Source organism: Echinops telfairi, unplaced genomic scaffold (assembly GCF_000313985.2).
Source record: "Echinops telfairi isolate 266 unplaced genomic scaffold, ASM31398v2 ScPeMD7_2010;HRSCAF=2546, whole genome shotgun sequence".
Lineage (NCBI taxonomy): Eukaryota > Metazoa > Chordata > Mammalia > Afrosoricida > Tenrecidae > Echinops > Echinops telfairi.
Genome location: NW_022105908.1, coordinates 2,041,364 through 2,065,758, shown reverse-complemented (window position 1 = coordinate 2,065,758; position 24,395 = coordinate 2,041,364). Strand labels below are relative to the sequence as shown.

Sequence of the window (24,395 nt, the reverse complement as noted above, 5' to 3'; positions counted from 1 at the left end):
TCTGCTCTGACACATGGGAGTTAGCATCTTCTCCCCAGCAGCTGGCTTTAGTGCAGGTCAGTACACGAAGGCTGCAGGTAAATCCCCAAACTCCAGCCCTCAAACTCCAGATTTGTTACCCCACCTACCCTCCCGTGTGTATCTGACGCCTCACTCTCCACTTAATTTTCAGGCAGAATTTTGTTTATTTTATATTTCCTTTCTTTCCTTGTAATACATGCAACATGTTTTTATAACTAGGTGGATGAAGGACTTTGGGGGGAACCTTTTCCTACCCTTTCCCTTGTTCAGCCCATCTTGTTACTCCAAGCCTCTATATTGGTGCCATATCTAAGCAGCTGGCATTGACATTCATCATACTATGACGTAGCAGATACTTGGGCCCAATAGGCCACGCTCTCAGATGCAGGCTGCTATGAAGAGTTAGCAGGAACACACACCCTGGAGTTCTGACGTGACACAAGGATGTCTTTCAGCGACACTGCTAGCGTCGCCAGTCCTGGCCCTGCTCGTTCCTTCTATTTCTGTGCTTCCGTGCAGAGAGTGGCAAATGTTCAGCTGTTCGCTTTTCACAACCATCAACTTCTGAGAGTGTAATGTTGGAGATCTAGGTTAGAAAGAAAATACTGATTTAATTTCAATCTCGTGTGAATCCAGTGAAAGGGAGTTTAAAAATAAATAAATAAAGGTTAAACAGGGCTTCTGGGTAGGACATCCAGAGAATCTCAAGGCCAAGTTTTCTTTCAAGTTCTCCACGACCTCCTCAGTTTTCAAAGCTTCTACTCGGTTCCACCTGAAATGGGTCTTCAGCCATTCCACGCTGCCCCCACCTTCCGGCTCACATAGCTGCACCCTAGGTGTGTGGGCTGGGACTCTATTCTGGACTTCCTCGCTAATCCAGCTTGGTAGGCGGCGTAGACTCAAAGGTAGAAGGTAACAGGCTAGCAAACATTTTTTCTAGCCTTTTCACATCTTCTCAGACCTCAAAAGCAACAAAAATCTATCAGAATTACTGATGTTTGCTTATTCTCACTCCATTTGTGAGATTCTAGCTGTTACCTAGGGATGCAAAGCAAATGGGTATTCTTAGAATGTGGAAGGCGTACATCAACATGCAAGGTTAATAACAGACAAGAAAGTTCTTCTCCATAAGATTCCAATTTCTCTTCAAAATGTCTGATCATGTCCTTCTCCTACGAACTACAACAGAATCAGTTCTTGCTTTTTTCCTGCTGAGAATCATAAACATGGGTCTTAATGTACAGTTTCAACATACAGATCCTTTCAAATAAGAAATACGTTTGGAAACAAGGAGAGAAAGCACTCACTCCTCTGTATTCATAGCATTCTAGTATTGGGTGTTGGGCTTCTATCCACAAGGTCAGCAATTCACACCCAGCACAGGAGAAAGATGAGGCTGTCTGCTCCCAGAAAATCTCACAATCTCAAGGTGTCTGGGAGTCAAACTTGAATCCCTGGCAGTAGGTTTGGTTCGGTTTGGGGTGCGGTGATGTATTTCCTTCCCGCCTTCTATTTCTGCTTGTTTGTTTGTAGCTTTAGCCTCATTTAAGCAGTAACAATCATAATTTCTTTGCCTTGTTAATGTATCTATAGAGAATTTTTAGACCTAGTATATTTATAGAGATTTATAAACATTCTAAATGTTTTATCTCATTTTTTAAAACACAACTTTCTAACGGTGAAGACCTCTGGCCATACTTTACAGAGAAATGGAAACAGCCCGACATTTGACGGAAAGTTGCGTGTCGCGCGCGGACAGGAGAAGCCTATTCTTATCACAGCCCACTCCTGGATGTCTGCGCGCCTAGCGAACTAACGTTTGCTACTTGTGCCTCCTCCAACTTAGCGCAGTAAGAAGTAGAGACAGAGCTGAAACGAAAGGGAGAGAGCGAGGAGGGAAGGTGGCTTTGAGAAGTACTGATTGTGCATCTAATCAGATGGAGGCACACACATAACGAAATAAAAGGCTCATTATCTTGTGAGACTTAGAGTTCTGAGCGGAACTGAAAATCAAGAGCCAAGCCCACTTTGTATGACTGAAGTACTAGAGCAAGTATATGACCTACACTGGAAACAAGCATTGCTCAAGTGGATCTGGAAATACTAAGATTTTAAAGCCCCTCGTTGTCAGCTGCAGTCAAGTAGCCCCTCAAATCATGGTGATCTTATGTCTAACAGAACACGGTTGTACCCAGCCCGTCTCCTGTACTAGCTGTAGATGGAACCACTGTGATCCATGGTGTTTCAATGCCCTGGCTTTCAGATATAGCTCTCTAGGCCTTTCCTCATAGCTCATCTTCCTTCATACACCGGGCTGAACGCTGTCCAGCATCTGCTTTAGGCCAGGTTGACTAGAGGAAAAACCTAGTGATAGTCATATAAGAGATAGCTTTATATCAAGAAGTAATTGTATATCAAGCAAACTTCCCGGCCAATGTAGAGCAAGTCCATAAGTCTGATACTGGTCCATCAGTGCCCCTTCAGATTCACGCAGCCACGTACAATGATGCAGAAAGGAGGCAGATCACAGGCCAGTGGGTGCAAAGTCATATGGATCCAATGGTGCAGTTCGTCCCAGGTCTCTGGCAAATCCCAGAGTGGCTCGCCAGCAGGAGGATGAAGGCAGAGAGAGAGGGGGCAGGTTCCCAGAACCCTCCTTATGGGAAGGCCACACCCACTAGGAGTGGCCATCAGGCTGTGACCTCATTGACAGGTTAGACTTCACCCATACATATTTTTATATATCTTTAGGTTGACATGCAATTATGTAACTACCACAGCATCACAGCAACATACAAGTCTGTAGTGACCAAGTACCAGTGGCTGTTCATGAGAGTAGTCGCCTGGGACTAGAGCCCCAGGGCCCCATGTGGAAGAAGAGGAGTCTCCTACTGAACCATGAATGCCCCCTTTTAAACTCCTTCATTTGACAGTTTACATTGTTAGCACACTATTGTTGAAAATGCTATAATCTCAAAGAATACAGGCAGAAAACCTTTCTTAGCTGGTGTGCAAGATGGCCCTATTGACCAATTTACCCATTCTAGTTTGTCCTGATGACTAACTAGCACCTACCCTTAACTCCCTAAAGGTTTGTAGTGTCTACAAAAAATAGCCAGGAGCTTCACGTAAACAAAGAACAGAGGGTAGCAAAAGCTCCATTGCCCACTCCGTGATTAAAAGGAGAGCATTCTGATCAAACCTTTCCATGCCAAGAGGGCAGGACCATTAGCAGTTTATATGAGACCATTCATTTGTATGAGAAACAATAATGTGAGTGTCCCCGGACCACTCCCCCAAATAACCCACCAAATCAAACCCAGTAACATATAAAAGCGAAAGTCACACTAGGATGTAGCACAGGCAGACACAGCTCGAAGCTATGTCAGTTTGATACTGCAGTCCGGAGAAGAAACTCGATCATGACACGCTTGCTGCTAGGGGTGTGTGACTGCAGCCGAACGTACATTCATTTCCCTTCTCTCCTTTTCCCATGGAAGCAAACACCCTATTTGGATTTTTCCATTTAAAAAAATCAAAACAGGTACGAATGTAAGACTTTTGTGGGAAAAAAAAAGAAAAAGAAATGGACATAAAGTGAACATTTTAAACATGGAAGAGACCTGTAATAGGAGGTGGGTAGATGGGTGACCACCATAAATTCCCTTTAACTGCTCTTCGTTGACATCTTTCAACATACAGTGCTGTCACAGATAGACATGGATAGACGGATGGATGCTAGAGATAAAGGCCCCACAAGAAAATGCTTTCCTGGGTTATAAAATGCACTCCACATACATATTGTTTTCACTTGTCTTCATGCAACATGCTGCTTTTCCCTCTACCGATCACTTAGGGGCATTTCTCAGATGGTGACCAAATGTAGTCAGAAAGGACTGACCATATTAGACTCCCAAGAATTGATTCCTTTATCAGAAAGTAGAACTGGGTCCTAAAAATGGCCACAGACTTGCCCTAAGCCAGGAGCAGAAGGCCCGCTATCTTTCAGATCACGATACACTGTCCCTTCAGCCGCGTGACCAAGTCGATCACTTTCTTGTAGGACTTTACCTGGGAAAACACACAAACTGGGAAACCAGCGCATCTGGGCAATTCCAATGGGGGCTCAGAAGTGGTTAGCATGAGAAGGATTCCCAGGAAGCAGAGGATCCCGGTGGCAACTAGCAGACAGAGCATGAGAAGCGCGCCAATGATTGTACTCTGCAGGCCACACAGAGCTTATGCTTGAAGTACCTCTGACGGAACCGCTCGGCCTTCTGTTCCTAGAAACTGGGTCCCTGGAGAGGGTGTTTTGCCTGAGTTTCAGACACATTCTATTGTTTCACAAGGTTACGGATTTAGGGAATCCAATAACTATGTTCTGAATTTTTGTTATATGCAAAGGGCAATGCCAGAAGGCACTGGGACAAAAAAGAAAAGGGAAAAAAAACGAGCAAAACAGGGCCTCAAAAATGAAGCAATCTTCATTAGGGACACGGGAGGCTTGAAAGGAGTTACTTAAAATGGTTTATGTTGAATTGCAGAAAAGATGACTCTTTTCCATCAAACCAATGATCAGTTGCTGACAATTCCATTTTCAACTCATGGTGGGTGACTCTATGTTTGTCAGAGTAGAGCTGTCCTCCATAGGGGTTTCAATGGCTAGTGTATCAGAAGGACCTCTACAAGCCTTACCTCAAAAGTGCCGGTAAGCGGACTTGAACCATCCACCTTTCAGTTAGAAGTCAGTGTTAATCATTTGTACCATGCAGGAAGTCCTTTTCATCATCCAACACTACTTTAGAGCGTAATCCTAATGAGCAGGGAAAGATTCATTCCTGTCGTCCTAAAGTTCAAGAGATCCTGGAGAAATAGAACAGCCTACGTCATCAAGTCTTTTTTACCTTCCTTTCTATCTAGATTTCAAACAAAACATTAAGTGACCCTGAGAATACTCTTACTTGCCAAACCCATTCCATTTTTGTGTGGTCTGGCCCACCCTTCTGGCTGTGTTTCAGTTGTTCTTCATGATATTACTTGACTGTATTTACGGTGACCAGGACGTGACCTCTCTGGCCATCTCCTCTAACCTTCCTGAACACCTGTGGAGTACCCTTCCACAGCTCAATGCCTTAGTACGGTACTCCAAAGTCCCCTGCCCTCCGGCTCTCCCAGTGCCTGTTCCCCCATGCTGTGCTCTTTCCTTTCTTGGGAGACAAAGCCAGGCCAGGTGTGCCATGTTATGTTGCTGCCCAATGGAAACTACCTGGAACCCAGCTGCCCCGGCCTATGTTGTCCTTTCTGCGCCACAGCCTTTTATCAACAACAACCAGTTACTGTGGAGCCCTCCCTCGGACACATGGTGAGCCCGTGTGGGCCAAGGTTGGATTATAACTGTGGAGTTATAGACCAGAGATTTTTTTTTCAGAAGTAGATTGCCAGACTATGCTTCCAAGGCTTCCCTGGATGGACTTGAACCTCCAACCTCCAATCAAGTGCGATAGCCATTTGCACCACCCTGAGACTCTGAACGTATTCAGTTTTCTCCTTTTTATTCTCCCCAACCAACAAGTCAACAGATGAAGAGAATACTTTCTCTCCAATCTCATCCTGGCTCAGGTCTTCATTACCTCTAGTCCAAATGAGCACAGTATTTTCTGAAGTGTAGCTCAAGCCCCCTTTGTCCCCAACCCCAGTCCCTAGCCTGCAAACTCAGCCTCCAGTCACCCTCATAGCCATGTTTCTGGCCTATTCAAGCACATGGATTATCGTCCCGTTTAGAGACATCTTCAATTACCATCGAAATAATCCAGAAGTATTATGGGAGGTGAAATTCACATAACGTGTACGAAACGCAGTGAAAGTGAACGATACACTAACATTTAGTGCACTCGCAATGTTGTGCAGTGACTGGCATCTCTAGTTCAACACATTTTCATCACACCAGAATAACCATGCCCCACACTCCCGCCTCCCATACTCCTTACCCAGTAAGTAATCACTCCTTTTTCTCCTTTCTCCCATGCCCTTCCAACTGCTAATCTGCTGTATCTTAAAAATTTTAAACTTATGTTTGAGCCATCCTCCTCCCCAAAGGGGCTCAAATTCATCTTTCTTATCTTATCTCCAAATACTCAAAATATACTCCCAATAGACAAAATATTCCCCGCAGTCAAAACACGCTTTTCATATACTACCCCACAGCAGTACCCAGATAGGGTTCCCTTTGGGACTTAACAGTTGCCCCTACCTGGAGTTCCTTCTCAATGTCTCTCTGTTTAGGAAATTCCTATCTGTTCTTTATGATCCTGTCTCCCTTAGAAGCGTTTCCCAAACAGCCAGCACATAAACATCTCTCCTGCCCTCTCAACTCTGAAATTCTCTGATACTTACTTCCTACACCCTTTGCCTGGCAATTATATATGTTAGTCTATACTGAGGTTCTACCCTGATTGCCTGTCCCACCACATTGGAAGCTCCTGAGCTAATAATAATAAAAATAAACTTCTTTTAGAGGCTTAAGAAAAGTTGAATACTGAAACATGATGTTTTGAGGTTGGAAAGGAGAAGTCGTTCTCAGTCTCTTTCCATATTGTAATTTGTGAAATTAACAGGACATTGTAAATAGACCCACACTCATTTGACAAAGGCAGGGGGCTGCTTTAAAGATGGAACCACAGAAGCAGCAGGCAGGCAGTTGATTCCAATCAGAGAGCTCTTCTTAACTCTTCCTAGTGTCCTGGCTTGTGTTGGAGAAAGAAGGAAAGGCCATTCTTTAGTATAACCCCCCCTGTCAGCTCATCACCTATGCTGAAATTCAGTCAGAGATTGCTCACTCCTGGATTTGTATGAGAGTCCCGGGCAGCAAAAGGCCGCATCCAGGGTTAGCAAGGCCTCTTCCCAGAGAAGCCAAGAAGGGATGGAAATTGCATTGGAGAAGAATGATCTGGAAGCAGACCAATTGTTGGAAGGGCTACCCACAGGCCATCAGGTGTAGAAGTCCCGAAAAGATAGTTTGTAAGTAGGACGCTTCCGTATTTTTAATGCAGGGTAGTAAACAGCGGCTTCAGAAGGATTGGGCAGACGACAAATTCCCAAGGACAGTACCATGGGAAAACTCTCCTCTGCTGAGGGAAGGATGCTCACAGAAAGGTTTTCTAGGGAGTAGTAGTCAAAGGCTGGTCCACAAACGAGCAGAAACTAGCAAACATCAGTATCAACAGGAAGCTTGTCAGAAATGAAAAATACTCAGGTCCCACAGTAAACCTGCTCAAGCAGGATCTCGGACAGCTCCAGGTGAATCTGATGCGAAGCCCAGCTTGGGCAGAAGCACTGCCTTAGCAAGTGGTGGTGGTTGTGTTCGGAATTGCTGCGAAACTAATGAAGTCAGAATGGCTTGGTATTCATTGTTGAGTAGGCTAGACTCGTGGTGACCCCGTGCAGACCGGAACTCGACGGCTGCCCCGTCCTGCACCCTCCCCACTGTGCGTTGCAGACAACAGGTTCTCTGGAGGGCTGTGCTTCGCAGGGTTTTCACCGGCTGGTGTAGACTGCACTCATACTCCCAGCATGGTTCAGTGTGAAGCTCTACTGCAGCCTGCCCACCACACAGACCCATGGGGGTCACTGGAAATATCAATGCACAGCTTCCAGACTTCTAGCAAACACATGCCACCACAGGGCAGGGCAGTCAAGGACAGATGGCAGAGGATACTCACAGAACTGTACAATGTATGGTTCAGAGACCACCAACAAAAATCACCCAATTATGCATTCTTCTGTCATAGATAAAGTAGCACAGCCACTGAGAGGTTACATGCTTTGTCAAAGGCATTTCCCCCGCATTAATTAAGGGCAAAGCCTGGGCAAGGTGGATGACTGCCATTTGTGTCTAATTTAGGCTCACTCTAGCTTGTTTTTTTGTTTTTTTTTTTAACAATTTTTCAGTTGTCAGTGAGGTGGGATTTGCATTTCAGAACATCCAACTTTTACACCAGATAACTACTTGAAGGATGTTAAGAAGTGTTGATGTTGGTTTCCATTTTCATTTTTAAACTGTTCATCTAGACCTCAGTCAAAATGTGCTTTCTCACACTTCCTGAGGGAGTATTTGGTGCAACTTTTCTCAAAGACAATTTGCAATAGAATTCTTCAAAGGGGTGTGTGCTGTCTTACATGGCATTTCTTCTGAAGTTGTCCGAAGAAAATAATCCCCCATGAGCACCAACGGTTTTGTTCCAAGGAGGCCACGGGAGAGTCGTTTCTCATAACGAGTGAGATATTGGCATTAATTTAGACCCATACCAAAAATCAAACCCATTCCCATTAGGTCAATTCCTACAAACAGTGGTCTCATAGAGGGTTTCCGAAGTGGCTTATTTTTATGTAAGCAGACAACCTCATCTTTCCCTCTCAGTGTAGCTGGTGGCTTCGAACCCCCCTGCCATGATTTGAATAGCCCAATGCCTACCCCACAGCTCCACCAGAGCTCCTGAAACAATCATTGCTTACGTGGTTTACTGCACAGACCACAGATTCTGTGGGATTTCTCCCAAATCTCGTTAGAAATCTTTTAAAAGTCAGGGGCTTCCCTCTGTGGTATCTGGAGAGTGATGGCTTCCTCGCCAAAGATCTTCCTCCCACCCCCCCTAGAGAGCCTGGGCTCAGGCTCCTCCTCCTCTGCATACCCAGTATCCAATACTGTCAAGGCACTTGGGATTTGTTCATGAATGAATATAAATAACAATTAGATTCTCAGTGTGATGACAAAGCACCCTGATAATTAATTCTTAACCAAGTAAAAGGAATTACAGAGAGCCTGTCAATATAAATACTTATTGGAATGTATAGCTCTGATTTGAATTTGAATGTTCTCCTTTATTAAAAATAGAAATTGATTTTTGATCATTAATGACAGCCAAATTGGTCATTTATATAAAATATCTGAGTAAGATAGAGCTCTCTGATATCAAAATACCTAGAAAAGCATTATAATATTAAGCTGGATGTTTTCTCTACCATATCATACAGTATGTATTTTCAAATGTCCACATACCTAGCATCATGTCTGTCTTATTTCAGAAGCTCCACTGAAACCTGTTTACTATGGGTGACCCTCCTGACATTTAAAATGCCAGTGGTCTTGCTTTCAGCAGCACAGCAACATGCAGGGTTAGCACAGTGTGACAAACTGATTGGCAAAAAGAGTCTAGGAAGAAAGATGATGGTAAAGCACTTATGAAAATTAGCCGGTCAAAACACCGAGGATCACAGCAGCATACTTTTTGATACGGTGCTGGAAGATGAGCCCCAAGATCAGAAGATAATCAAATCACAGAGTGGCTGAAACAAACCAACGTTCAAAAAGACGGGAGAGACCAGAGGGCTGGCACCTGACAATGCTTCCTGCTGTTGTTTATAAGTAAGGTCAGCATGAACCAGAGCCAGCTAGAAGATCATTAACAACGGCAGCAACATTTACTAAAATCAAACCCTCTGCCATTCAGTTGATTTTGTCTCTTAGAGACCTTACTTAGGGTTCCCAACACTGTAAATGATTTGGGAGCAGACAGCCTCCTCTTTCTCTGATGGAGCAACTGGTGGCTTTGAACTGCAGAATTTGTGGTTAGCAGCCCAATGTCTCCTCCACAGTGCCACAAAGGAGATACATATCCTTTCTTTCTTCTTTCTTATTTCTTACCCACTGCTCTCAAGTTGGGGGTGAAGGGAGACAGTGGTCGGTGTAAGATATGAAAATAATAATAATTTATAATTTATCAAGGGGCCTCCAGGGGGGTGGGAGGGAAAAAAGAGGAGCAGACACCGAGGACTCAAAGAAAAAGTAGATGTTTGGAAAATGACGATGGCAACATTTGTACATATATGCTGCCACAACTGATGCATGGATTGTTATGAGAGCTGTAAGAGCCCCAATAAGATAATCGTTAAAAAAAAAAAGAATCAACTTGATAGCAATGAGTTCATTTATGAACATGTGTGTCGACATGAGTGTTCATATATGTGTGTTCATATGGGCATACATGTATGTGTATGCATACATACTTAAAGACCTAAAAAATATATATTTAAAATATTGGAACATTTACAAATTTATATACATTTTAAAATTGAATAAAATGTTCTGTTTTGATTTCTTGATTCAGCATCTAAGCCCAGACACTGGATCCCCATAGGTAAATTTGGCAATCTGATTCAATCAACACCAAAGCCGAGAAAGTTCTAGGGGGCAGTTCTGGTCTGCAACTCATGCCTATGGCGTGAGTCGGGAGTGACCCACAGCAGTGGTTTGGGCCATTGTGCACCTCACTATCGTAGCGACAGAGAACCATCATGTGCAATATGATACCTGCACAACACTCTTATAGTATCAATTCATACAACCCATGTGGATTGCACTTGGCAGTATGTGTCAAAGAGACTTAGCTTTGGTCCTCATGATTCAATTTCTGGGAAATCTCTCTAAACAACTCTAGCACGATACACAAACATGTCCGTCAAAATGCTATTTATAACGGACTCCCAGAAAGAAAATATCTAAATGTGAAATGAGAGCTAAGCTATCTTGAAGGCCTTCAAAGGTCTGGTGCTGTAACGAAGGCACAGCCAGGGATGCCCCCGTATCAACACTCTGGTCCCTGAAATGCTGTGCTCTGCAGAATTCCACCACGGAAATGGCAGAGATTATCAGAGGAATTGAGGTTATGATGAAACACTAAATAAATGTCACCAGCAGCACATTTTAAAAAACAATAGCAAAAAAAAGAGGGGGTGGGGAGTGGGCAGGTACAATGGTAGCACAGGTTTTATACTGGCTACATGGCTGAGAAATTCATGCACACAACCCTGAATATGGCACTTTACCTAAAAATATAAATACAGAAATAAATAGATAGATAGATAGATAGATAGATAGATGATAGATAGATAGATAGATAGATAGATAGATAGATAGATAGATAGATAGATAAATTAAAAGGCCTCAAGTGCTCATTTGGGTAGCAGAAGGACTGTAGCTTGGGAGTGATGGTGAGTGGTGTCTCTAAAGTCAGACATAAAGCTGCTCAATGGGTGTGTGCTATGGATTGAACTGTGCCCCCTTCAAAAAAAACTGTTGGATTGATTCTAACCCAGGCGCCTGGGTCGGTTAGGGGTTGGGCTGCTAACCACAAGGTCAGTGGTTCCAGCTCAGCTGCTCCTAAGGAGAACGAAGAAACGACCTCTTCCTATAAGGATGTACGGCCTTGGAAACCCCAGGGGGCAGCTCTACTCTTTCCTGCAGGTTTGCTCTGCTTTGACTGGATGGCTGTTGGTTTGTGTGCCTACAAGTAGGAGCCTTGGTGGCACTGGTCAGCAGGTGGAAACCACCAGATGCTTCTCAGTAGAATGGTGAGACTGTCCACCGCTGTAAAGATTTACAGCCTTGTAAAACCCTAGGGAAACGGTCTCCTCTGTCCTGTAGGGTCCTTATGAGTCTGAAGTGACTCACTGACAGTGGGATTATTCCTATAGATGTAATCCTGTTTGGGCACAGGCGTTCTTTGTGCTATTAATGAATCATCCATGTCCAGTGTGTCCTGCACCTATTGCCTCTGCATTCTAAACCGAGCAGAGCAGACACAGAGGCCCACATGTGCAGGGGAAGAAAGCTGCCATCGGAGAATGCCACGGGACCCAGGAAGTCCAGGGTGGATCTGCCGAGGAAGGGATCCATACAGCCGAGACCTAGATTAGAACTTTTAACCTCAAGAACCGTGAGAAACAGAGTCCTGTCTGTAAAGCCCCCACGTGTCGTTTTTCCGGTCACTTGTGCCTAGGCAGTGCGACACTAACACATGCAGTGAACTGAGGTGACGTGTGTGTGTGTGTGTGTGTGTGTGTGTGTGTGTGTGTTGCCCAGCCGGAGGCATTCTTCATAAATAAGTGTCCTTGTTCGTCCATCATTTCCCTAATATATTAATCACACTGGTGCAAACTCCTATTTTCAAAACAAACATCCTAGCAGGACTGAGTACATTAGCAGGATAATAGGTGAGCAGACATTAAAAACCCCAAATAAAACTAACTGCTGTCGAGTCGACTCTGACTCAGTGTGGCTTCCTCTGTAGAGTTTCAGAGACTGTAAATCTTTAGTGCTAATAAATAGAGCTAAGATGCCTACATTCTCTCAGAGAAAATTAGCCTCGGAAATATAGAATAAACATGTTTAATGACTACATATTTTACTATTCAAATAAGTTGTTAGCGTTTTTGATGACTTACCTTAAAAGCGTTATTTGATGACTAAACGAACTATGGAATTGCTTTAATAAACTTGTCCTCCAGATTAATGATGGATTAGGTGACCCTGCGGTCATTTCTAATGCTCATACAGAGGTTTTGTGATAGAATACTTTGTTCTAAATAAAAAGGCACTCTATTTTTAGGCAAGAATACACAAGCTTCCTTCCCAGAAGACGGAGATTATGTATAGACTCCAGGGCTTCCAACCAGGAATTGACTACCACAAAAGCAAATTTGCTCACATCATTGTAAACCCAAAATACAAAACTGAAAGGAGTTAAAATCTGTATATTTTGTAACAACTGCCTCTAAAGCATTGAAAATATATGAAACATAGTGTCTTCTTTCTACCATTTTTAGATGAGCATATGTTATGGAATGGACTTAATATCTTTCCATGGGTTCTGGAAGACACTATTTCCGTTCACGGCTCTCCTGGCATTTCCATGTTCACGGGACACTCCCCACAGACTCAAACCTTTTTTATTTCCTAAATGTTACCTGGGAACAATAAAATATTTCCCCCTCCTTTTAAAGGGGCCTTATCTTAAGCAAACAAGCTTTAAGAAGCCAGCAAACAAACAAACAGGAGCTTCCTCGGGAAACCGTTCATGCAGCGGAACATTTCCTTTATCCCCTCTCCTTTCTGATGGATGTCAGCAAAGAGGAAACAAGCCCTTTGGCAAAGGCCAGCACATCATCACTCAACTCTGAGTTCAAGAGTTCAGATTTCCTACCTTGGGGAGGAAAAAGAAAAAGAACTTTCTGTTTTAAGGAAGCTTCGGAAACTGAGCTAGCTCATTCTACAAAATCCTGCTAGCAGGCAGGCACAAAGTAAGAGGTCCCAATCAAACTAGCAAAGTTGCTTCACTCAGCTAGCGGGATGGAGTTTGAAGATCCTTGTACAGAACTGCCTGATGGCACCCAAGCCTTCAGAACTAGGGTATCATAGTTCAATAATAGAAGTACGTAAGTCAGATGTTCAAAGTAATAAACAAATATAAGTATTTAAATCAACTATTTTTTAAATAAAAGAACTGGGAGCAGGCTTGCAAGGCCAGAGTCTAAATATAATCCATCCTTTACTGTCATTTGGAAAACCAGGGGAGGACAAAGTCTTGCATATGGAATGAAACATTGTCCAACGGATGTCTAAGTTTTCCTTAATCATTGCCTTATACACAGACACAGCACTGTTTTCTCACACGTGGTATCATTTGATGGATGATTTCCATGCTGCTTCTCCCTGAGAAATCAATAATCTGGTATAAACTGGATTTGAAATACAAGTGTGTCTTTCCAAATGCCTTACCATCTATAGGGGCAACCCCCACCCACCCTGCACTGACACTTGCCAATTCCCTTTGGCACCTTGATAAAGGGTTTAAACGGCACAGTTCACTAGACATTGTCATCCGTTCCTTTGAGAGGGGCAGATCATTTGAGTGTCTGTGAAGTAATGGTCTTCAGTCCAGAAAGGGGGAGTAGGAAGGGAGGGGTGGCATGCTTCCGTGCCAAAACAATAAAACTGTATGAAGGCAGATGAGCAAACTTATGGTGGAAACTAAAATGAAAATGAGGCGAGAGTGGGAAGAAACGTCCTAGAAACATGGAGCCCTAGCGAGGGAGGCATGTGGCCTGGAAGACAATGCAGAGGATGTCCAAGCATGCCCACGCCTCAGAATGCCCGGACCCAAGAGAAACCTCCAGAGAAATCCCCGAAAACACCAAGGTTCACGACTCCCCAAATCTGAAACTGTTTGTGCATGTCACTGCTGCTCAAGCGGGTGTCTCTGGCCCTCAAACCGGTTCCTTTGCCTCTCCGGGGTTCAGCTCTTGTCGTTGAGTGCCTTGTGATGGTGAGCCTCCGGTGTGTTTGCTCAGTGCTGCTTTCTCATCTCTCTGTCTCTTCCAGGCACCTCTTTTCCTCCTCAACTTCCGCCCCGTAGACGCAGAAGGCAACATGAAAGGTGGCCTTACTTAAACCGAGGGATTAGTAGGAGTCCAAATGGTTTAGTGCCCTGCTGCAAACCAAATTGTTGGTGGGTTTATTCCACCCAGAAGCGCCCTGGAAGAAAGGCTGGTTACCCGCTTTCAAAGCATCAGTCATTGGAAGTCCTATGACACACAGTTCTATTCTGACATACAGGAGGCTACTATGAGTCAAAGTCAACTAGAAAGCAGCAGTTACTATTATTGTTATTGTGCTTGAGAAGCTAACGTTTCATGCAGAAGCTTGTTTGAAAAGTAAGGCTACCAGCTTTTAAACGCTTCAGGTCTAGGGACTCCCCTCAGTCTTCCCCCTTCTTTTTCCACACCCTCTCGAAATTGTCACCATCCGTTAGTCACCAGGCTGCCAGTAGCCCACCTTGGGATATGCTATGGGAGTAGAAAGTACACTCAAGAAAAACATTATTTGCAAAGACCCTAGAGTGCATTGAAATGCATGCCAGGAAGACAACTTCAAACCTTTAGGCACAGCACCTTCCTATTTTAAGCAATTTTCCGTTTCAAACATCTTCAAACAGTTCCGCTGTGAGTCTGCTGAGGTGGAAGGAAAATAGGAGCCATCACGTAAACAAGAAATGAAATTTGACTTTTCTTCTTTCTTGTCATGAGCAATAACCCAAACCCACTGCCACTGAATGAATTCTGACTGAGAGCAATCAATCTGATAAAAACTTTGCAAGACTGTAAATCTTTCTGGGAGCAGACAGCCTCATTTTATCCCACAGAACGGCTGGTGGGTTCGAACTTCTGACCTTGCAGTTAGCAGCCTAACGTTTATCCCATAGTGCCACCAGAGCGCTCTATGAGCAGCAAAGTAGTAGTGACTCAGGCAATGAAAGAATAAACTTAGGGAGGAGCTCTGTTGGTGTAGTGCGCTATGGACTGAGAGGGCAACCACCAGGTCAGTAGTTCAAACCCACTAATGGCTCTGCGGGAAGGAGATGAGAAATGCATTAGTTTGTTTGTTCCAGTCTTTTGTTTGTTTGTATGTTTTGTTGTTGTAATGCTTTTTCACTCTTATCAAGATTTCCAGAGAGGAGAAAGGAATGTGACGAGGATTTGAATTGTAACTGATATTTTGTCTTCACAGTAAAATAATGAGAATAAGTCACTGACAGCAGAATGTCTGATGGTTGAAGCTTTTTAAGAAATTTCAATGTGGGTGAGGGGAAAAAAACAAGATAAAAAGCCTGAAAGCATTATTTACATCTCTCCATCTTCTCCTCGAAAGCTCAAGTGAGCATTCAAAAGGAAGAAGATTATTTAAGGCAAATTATTCTCTTCTTGTTTTGTTGTTTTGTTTTTCTCTCAAACTTGGAATCGTGTTTAGAATAGGCTGGAGAAATAGCAACTATGCTTCCACCAAAGTGTTCAAAAAACTTAATCAGAAAGGAGGAAAGTGGTCAAAAACAGAGTGCTTGGGAGAGAGGAGTACGGACGATCAGAAGCATACATCAGACCTGAACAGTTAAAACTTTGCCAGTAGATCCCCCCTATGATGCGGGCTGAACCTTATGGAGTTTCCAAAATTTTCTGTACTTTTGGTTTGTATTGTTTTCTTCAGGTTTTGTTTGTTCTTAGTAGAGTGTACCTTGGAGATGTTATTTCAATGGAAGTCACCCTCTTGAAGCTGTGTTATATGCTTTACATTACTTTTTCGGTCTATGAGACTGAGGATTGATGAGCCTAGAGGGACAGCATGTAGAATAGGGGTGCCGGGGGAGGGGGATAGAGTGGTGGAGGTGGGGTAAAAGGGAGGTGATGTCAAGGTGTCTGTGTAGAAAAAGAATGTTTGGAAGCTGATTGTGGTAGCAATTTTACATTCTGCTTGATGCGATTGAAATTTGGCAGGATATATGCATTAAATTCCAACTAACAATAATAAAAAAGACGTCCAGGGAGGAAAAAAGACTTACTGAATCCAACATATCAGCTGGGCCATGTGCTCCTTGATGGATGCTGGAGCCTCAACGCCCGCCCGCAATTATCAAAATTAGAAACACAAAAATGAGCTGGCCAACTCCCTCTCTGGATCCCTGGTGGGATAAAACGCAGCTGCTAGCTGAAAGGTCAGTGGTTTGAATCTGCTTAGGAGTCCCACAGAAGAAATGACCTGGTGATCAGTAGCAGCCTGCCCCTTTAAAGATCACAGCCTGAGACACATTAGGGGGTAGATCTGTATCACATGGGGTCACTATGAGTCAGGACCACGTGGACAACACACAACAACAAAACCCTTTGGGAAAGAAATAGTTGGTGAAGCCATCATGTAGAAACGGTCACATCAGGCGAGCCTAACTTAGACACACACTTTCAATAACTGGAACATAAAACACAAGACAAACCATTGCTGTCAAGAGGATTCCAACTCACGGTGGTCTTACATGCTACATAACAGAACTGCTCCTGGGGGGTTTCTTGGTGGCAATCTTTGGGGAAGAAGATTGGCAGGCCTGTCTCTTGTTCATGGCACCAGTGGGTAGATTAGAACTGCCGATCTTTAAAACAAAAGGGCATGAAACACATTTCAAACCCTCCTGTCATATTGGCACACTACCACCTCTGTCAATAGGCTTGCTTGTTGTTGTGATGGTGGAAGCTCCACCATGAGTATTTCAAATACCAGAAGGGTTTCCCACCGTGAACAGCTTTCAGCAGACCTTCCAGGCTATGCTACACTAGGAAGAAAAGCCTGGCAATCTACGTCCCAAAATTAGCCCATACAAACCATATGGATCAAAGCGTAACATTGTTAGGCTCACTTGTTTTGGATATGTTATCAGGAGGAAACAAGCCATGGAGGACAACATCATAGTTGGTGAAGCAGACAGAGGGCCAATAAGGTCATGGGTGAGATGGACTGGCACAATCCCTGCAAGGTTGCTCAGGAGGCTAATGCAGTGCTGTCAGCATGGCCTCCTGTTGTACATAACGTGGCCGTGAATGGGCATTGGCTCCATCGCGACTACCTATCTAATTACCATCTCCGTCTCTGTCTCTCTCTGCCTCACACTGAGAAGTTTTATATCAAGGGATGGGTGCAAAGAAAGCCTGAAACCTCCACTGGCAAACATCAGGCCAAGGAAGAAGGGGGCTCCTTGGCACCCAGTCACTCTGACTTGTAGCAAACCTGAAGGACAGAGTGGAACAGCCCTGGTTCTGGGACTGTAACTCTTTACAGGAGGACAAAGCCCCGTCTTCTTTTCCATGAAACAGCTGGTGGTTTTATTTTGCTCTTTTAAAAAAAACATTTTTATTGGGATGTAATGCACCTATCACACAATCCAACCTTATTTAAAAGAGTTATACAGTCTCAGCTGATGGCTTTGAAGTGCTGACCTTGTGTTCACTAGGCTAGCGTGTAACCACTCTACCACCAGGGCTGCAGGACAGGAAGAAGGGGTAGGAAGCAGAAAAGAAGGCAGGCAAACAAGTCTTACCCTGTCTATTCTCTCTTCTTCCAGTGGATTTCCATATACTCGTCCCTCTGCTACTGTCTGGCACTTGTCACACCACTCATCTCAGGGCCACCTGACTGACATCAGGCAAAGCAAACGCAAACCTACATTTGACTTGAAACCTTGAAATTATCTCCCTAGCCCTAGTGCCAAGACCTTACTAGGAAAATTTTAAACATACTGAAAATGAAAAGAATTGGACAGCAAACATCCCAATGCCTCCCCTACTGAATGATAAATATGCATCTCTCCCCCCCTGACATTTATTTATCCATCTATCTACCCTTCAATCCATCCATTAATCCATCCCATTCTAAAAATCCGTTTCAAAGTAAATTGCAGGCAGCAGCAGGACAGTCCTCTCTATGCTAAGCATAACACGAACTACGAGCACTATTCCTCTTCAGAAACAGAATAAAGGCATTTCCTGGCCCTGCTCAGTTTCTAAGCTCTGTGACACATGTCCATGTCGTTACCGGGGTGGTGTCACCATCTCGTTAATTATGCCCACGAAGGCTTCAGAATCTGCCCCTACCCATAAACTCCACTTTGCCCCCCAAATCTGTCTACTGAATGGGCTTATAATAAAGTTGTTTGTTCTCCTGGTTACCTGTTATTTCTCTTTCTGTGTTCCTTATCTGTTAAAGTTACTAACACATGCACTCAAGCTAGCAATGGTCACATGTTCTCCAATTCACTCTCCTTCCTTCATTGTTAACACTCTGTACAACATTGTACAGTTTCTACTCCAAAAATGTCAAACAAATTTTCCCCACTTGCCACACACCAATTAAGAGTTAATTTTATGTGTCAACTTACCCTGGCTGTGATGCCAGTTATTTGGTCAAATGCTAGTCTACAGTTGCTATAAAGGTATTGACATGCAATTAGCATTTAAATCAGTTGGCCTTACCTAATAAAGCGGATTATCTTCCACAGTGAGGATGAGCCTCATTCAGTCAGTTGATGGCCTTCAGAGCTAAAACCTGAAGTTTCCAGAGGGAGTAAGGTGTTGCCTCTACACTGTAAACAGACATCCTCTCAAAATATCCAGCCCACTGCCTGGTCTACTGATTTAAGATATAGCGTTTCTAGTCTGACCTATGAATGTTGGATCTGATAGTTCTCACAATCTTGTGAGTCAATTCCTTTGAGTCAACTGATGTCCGTCTGTCTGCTAATCTCTCTACCTACCTACCTACCTACCTACCTACCTACCTACCTACCTACCTCTTAGTGAGTTTTGGGGGGTGGAGGCACAAATGGTTAAGCCCTCATCTGTTGACCAAAAGATTGATGAGTCAAATCCTTCCAGAAATGTGTTGGAAGAAAAGCCTTGTGATCTAGTTCTGAAAGAGCCTAACCCTTGAAAACCCTCTGGAGTGTAATTCACATGAAACACATGGGGTTGCCATGAATCTGAAACAATTTGAAAGCCACTGTTTGGTTTATGTTTGGTTTTATATCCCACGGCCATCAAGTAGATTCCAACTCCAAGGCTGTAAATCTTTAGGGAGTAAAGTCTCATCTTTCTTCCATGGCATGGCTGGTGGGTTTGAACTGATGACCCAGAGGTTAGCAGCACAATGCTTACCCAACAGAGCCATACCTCTCTTAATTTCTATTTCTAGCTATACTTCCAAAGGGGCTTCAGGAATTTGGTGGGAACAAATAAAAGAGAATTGTATTTTTCCATGAACTTATTGAAGCCCCTTCATCTAACTAGCTCTATCTGACTCGTTCCGATTCTGTTGAAAATCCTGACCAGGATGCCCACCGCACTCTGCTAGTTATGGCTTCCCTCCTCTGTCCCCTGGATGCCGCAGCATCCTCTCAAGGCTCACCCATCCTCAGTGCCCCTCCCTGTGCTTCCTGAGCCAGCCATTCCAAAGGGAAGAGAGGTTCCTTTGCAGCCAGCCCGGGACACAAAGCTGTCAGTAAGCATTGATACCCATTATTGACAATGTTTTATATTGGTTCAATCTTGACATAAAAATCCTTCAGATATGTTGGGTTAAATGAAAATATGACATGAAAATCAATTTCACGTCTTCATTTTTTACTTTATTAAAGTAGCTATTAAAAACTTTTAACTCATAGCTGTGGTCACCACTGTATTTCTACAGGGCAGCAATGCTCTAGAATCAAATCCAGACTCCTTAAGATGTGTCACTGAATAGTTCTCACCAAAGTTGGTCCCCAACTTTGAATGTGTTCCCTCCGCACTGCGCAGACAGCATGTTGAATTCAGCTGCACCGTGCGGTTGTTTCTGGGTGTAGAGGTGATAAAGTGCAAGGTCACCATGCTACAGGCTTTCACCTGCCGACATCTCCCCAGAGGAAAGGGAGGAAGCACTGTACACTAAATGTGCCCAAGAACAAAGACACAGTAGCCTCAAATGGATTATTAAACTTAAAAAGAAACCAAGATGACTTTGATTTATGTTTATAGGGTGTCTTTTCCAAAATAGGGTATTTTCCGTTAAGATATAACCCTAGGTCTGGAAAACGCCATCATCCAAACCAATTCTGCATATTTCATAAAATCCTCCCCAGACCTCCAGTCACCACTGAACATTCTGAGTGGAGTAAAACCTTCTCACACAGCCGCAGAGATGGAGTGCTGTCATTTTTTACTCGTATCCGTGTAGGAAGTGAATCTTGGACACCATGCCATGGAAGCATCTCTACGTGAATGGCTCGTCTCAGCTGCTCACCAGAGTAACAAGACAGTAAGGGAAGAACCAACGAGCCAATCCACTGCCGCTGAGACCGTCAGACTGAACTGCCAGCAGCCGGTTGACGCCATCAGCACCAGCAGAGACCCTTCAGGGCAGGAGGATCGTGCCACGTAGTCAACGCCTTTAGCCTGGGCTGGGAGTCTGGAAACTATGGCCAGTGGGCCGAAGGCCTGATTTAGAAGAGAAAGTTTTAGCTGGGACTCAGCTACGCCCATTTGTTGACAAACAAGTATTGTCTACAGCTGCTATCATGCTACAAAGACAGCGTGGAGTATTTGTAGTGGGCACCTGTGTCTCACAAAACCTAAATTGTTTACTATCTGGACCTTTACCAAAAATGTATAGTTACTGAACCCCAGGCCTGACCTTTTCTTTTCTTTTCATTAGACAAAGAATAAATGCATTAGGTGGCAGGTGCAGTCCCAGGCCCTGTGGACGCACTGGCGAGTGGCTGAGCGTCAGAATCCACAGCACAGAACTTTCTCCTCAAGCCCCCTCGAGTTGCTCTTTTAAAACACACGTTCTGGGTGGACTCCAAAACCAAACCAAGCTCGCTGCCCTCGAGTCCATCACGACGCACGGCCACTCTGCAGCCCGCGGGAGAACTGCCGCCATGGCTTCCTGAGACCGGCTAGCTTATCGGCAGAGCAGAGCGCCTCATCTCTGTCCTGGGGAGAAGCTGCTGGTTTACAACTGCTGACGTTATGGTTAGTATCCCACTGTGTGACCCATGACACCAGTGTTTTTCACACTATTTGCTATTCTGTAGTCTTAGAAACACTTTTTACACGCCATCCAACCCCTGCACACTCCTGTGCATATTTTCGGCGCCAGGGACTCCACCCTCGTGTCTCCTACTTTATTCTATGAATCGCTCTTTAGAAATGACTGGCTGCATGACGCATGCATGGACTTTGATCCACCGCTTGGGAAATTCTGGGTGAATGGCAGATATTTACCGGCGAACTCTGATCTTTCAGGAGCCCTGGTGGTATTGGACTGTGAATCACAAGGTCAGCAGTTTGAATCACCAGCCCCTCTACGGGAGAAAGATGAGGCTTTCTGTTCCCTCCAAGAGTTAGAGCCTCCAACCCCACAGGGGCAGTTGTCCATTTTCCTGTGGGGTTGCAAGAAGCCCGCCTCCGCTCCAGCGGTGCCTGGAGCTTAACTCTGGACCCCATCAGGAGCCACAGCGGTGGGCCAGCAGCCCTTCTCCTCCCGAAGAGGTGGCTTAGCTTGTTCCATCATAAACATGGTTTGGTTTGGCTTTGGGTTTGTGTTTTGACTACATGAATTATTGTCAATTTGCTCTTTACCAAAATACATAAATGCAAATCCAGAATCCAAAGTTCTTTTGTAAAATCAGAAGACCAGAGAGCCCTGGCAGAACAAGAGGAATGTGCTCAGCTGCTTACTGAAAAGTTGGGGCCGCCAACGCCCCCGGCAGCCCCTGGGATGAACACTGGCAATCTGCTCTCAGGGAAAATGGCTGCTGCTACGGTATGCCTTCCAGTCAACACCAACTCTGAGTGCCCCTCTTTCTCTCCCGGGGATTGCTAAACCGTCCCTTTACAGAAGGTCACTGGCTGCCATGTCTTTCTGCAGTGGGGTGACCAGTGAATTCGAACCACTAGCCTTTCTGTTGGCAACTGAGTGTTCACCCATTCCACCAGCAGGGCTCTTTGTGTGAGGATCGCGGTCTAGAAAACCCAGAGGGGCAGTTCTGCTTGGTCACAAGGGTCGCCAGGAGCAGACACCAACCGGAAGACACCTAACTGTGAAAACAGTAACAGGCCAAGTTTCTCCGAAGTCAGTTCTCCAATTTACCACAGGGCAAATGCACCTGAAAATCCCAAGAATTTTCCTTACAAGCACTAGCTCCCCATGACCTCCCCTCCACGCAAATATAAAACAGATCCAATTTGTTTTCTTTCCATCATTAGACCCTGGCAGAGCGTGCTAGGAGAGCCTCTGGCTTTGGAGAAAGCCTTCATGATAGATACCGTAATCCCCAGGCTTCCTACACTAAGAAGAAGGAGTGAGGCCTCATTAGAAAGAAAAACAAGTGGCTTTTGCTTCCTAAAAAACACAAACAAGAAAACAAAGCCCACAACATTTGATGAAAGAAACTACCAGCATAACCCGAGCCCACCAGGAAATTAACAACAGCCCCCAAAGCACAGATGCAATGCTCTGCTTACTTGAACAGCTCTGAGAAATGAAATCATGGGTCTCTGCATCGTTTTCCTACAGTTTGGGCTTATGAAACCCTGAGCAAACAGGACTTCAGTTAGGGAAGGCGATGGGGGAGCAGTTCGCTCTGGGAATGTAAATTCAGATGCCACACAACCCCGCTTCCTTTCTAAAGACTCGAGTTTAATGAGAATCTGCAAAGATTTATGACCGTCACAAATACATCAGTTTTGACTCTGTCATTCAAGCCATCTTAGCAACTTAGATATTTCCTAGTGAAAGGAAAGATCTAATCCAAGTAAGATCTCTTAAAAAGGCAAAAGGAATTTTATTCCCATAATTTGATTGATTACTTCCTCTTTTGAACACTCAAGAGAGAGAAAGCAAACTTTTCCTGTCTCCACTCAGATTTCGCCTACTAATCTTTTACAAGCAGGCAATGACCATAAAACACACATTACTTAGGAGGATCCAAAGGCTGATCATGCCAGCCGGATTCTAAAATATATATATATATATTTGTACGTCCTCCTAAATGCAATTTGTGTAATTTGGGGACATGTTGCTGTCTTCTGAGTTCTCCAGATTTAATCCTGAAAACGAAGCTGTGAGTTCAGACGTTTTGTTGGCCTTGGCCAAGACACTTAAGGAATGAGTTTGCCTCTGTCTCTTCATATGGAAACAAATAAATAAAAGAGTCTTTCTAAGATGCTCTCTAATGACATCATTCTATTAGTTTGTGGTTCTCTCTAACTGGACCCAAAGAAGGTCAAGTCAATGGCCATGACTGTGGTGTTAATGGTCTGCCCAGGACCAAGTCAGGGTTTGGCGAGAACAGTGACCTGTTAGGAGAAATCAATTAGAGAACCGCTATCATAAATAACACTAAAGACAGATAGAACAACACTGGAGCTAAGAGGGGATATTAACATTACTTCAAAAAGTATATGAGAATATCAACCAAACTGTGTAAACATATGAAGCGTAAGAAAGAGAATCTACTTGCTTCCTGAGCTGCCTTCCATTTAAACTTCTGCATTTTAGAAAGTATTTTCTTTACTTCACTTGCTGTCAGCAGGATGTGTGTGTGTGTGTGTGTGTGTGTGGTGTTTGCTTGTTGAATGAAAGAAGTTTATTTCAAACATAGCCCCAGACTCAGAACTGCTGTAACTTTATCATGACCTTGTGCCGTGGAACTCAATTCAGAGTTCGCTTTTGTCTTGATAAAATTCAAAACTCTGACCCCACCACACCAAGGCGAAACACTAAGGGTGTGCAACAGAACAGCAAGGGGAGCAGAGCAATGAAGTCCCCCAGGGAAAACCAAAAACAGACTTTGGGGCCAGGGCATGGCACCCCATCAGACTCAACCGGAAAACACTTGCAAAGGTGAACAATCAGACCTTGAACTATTTATAGGCTTGTTTTTTGTCATTTTTTTGCTTTGGTTGTTGTTGTTTTGTTGTCTTTTGTTGCTTTGTTTTGCTCTGTCTTGTTTTTGTGTGCTTATTATTGTCTCGGCAGGTCTGTTTGGATATGATAGCCCTATAAACAATCTGGAGGAGAAAACCATGGGAAGACGGTTGGGGAGGGTAGCGGCATGGGAGAGGGAGAGGCAGGGGAAAGGAAGTGGGTGTTAACAACAAGGGAACAACAAGTGACCCAAATTTGA

At 44.2% G+C, this 24,395-nt stretch overlaps 1 protein-coding gene across 1 annotated transcript in view; it reads right to left on the bottom strand.

Moving 5' to 3' along the window:
- HS3ST3A1 (heparan sulfate-glucosamine 3-sulfotransferase 3A1) overlaps positions 1 to 24,395 on the bottom strand; it is a 113,133-nt gene that overhangs the window by 74,337 nt on the left and 14,401 nt on the right. The window contains exon 2 of the mRNA XM_004716308.2: positions 11,458 to 11,489. Coding sequence (XP_004716365.1) covers positions 11,458 to 11,489 — 32 coding nt within the window. The remainder of the gene's footprint in view (positions 1 to 11,457; positions 11,490 to 24,395) is intronic.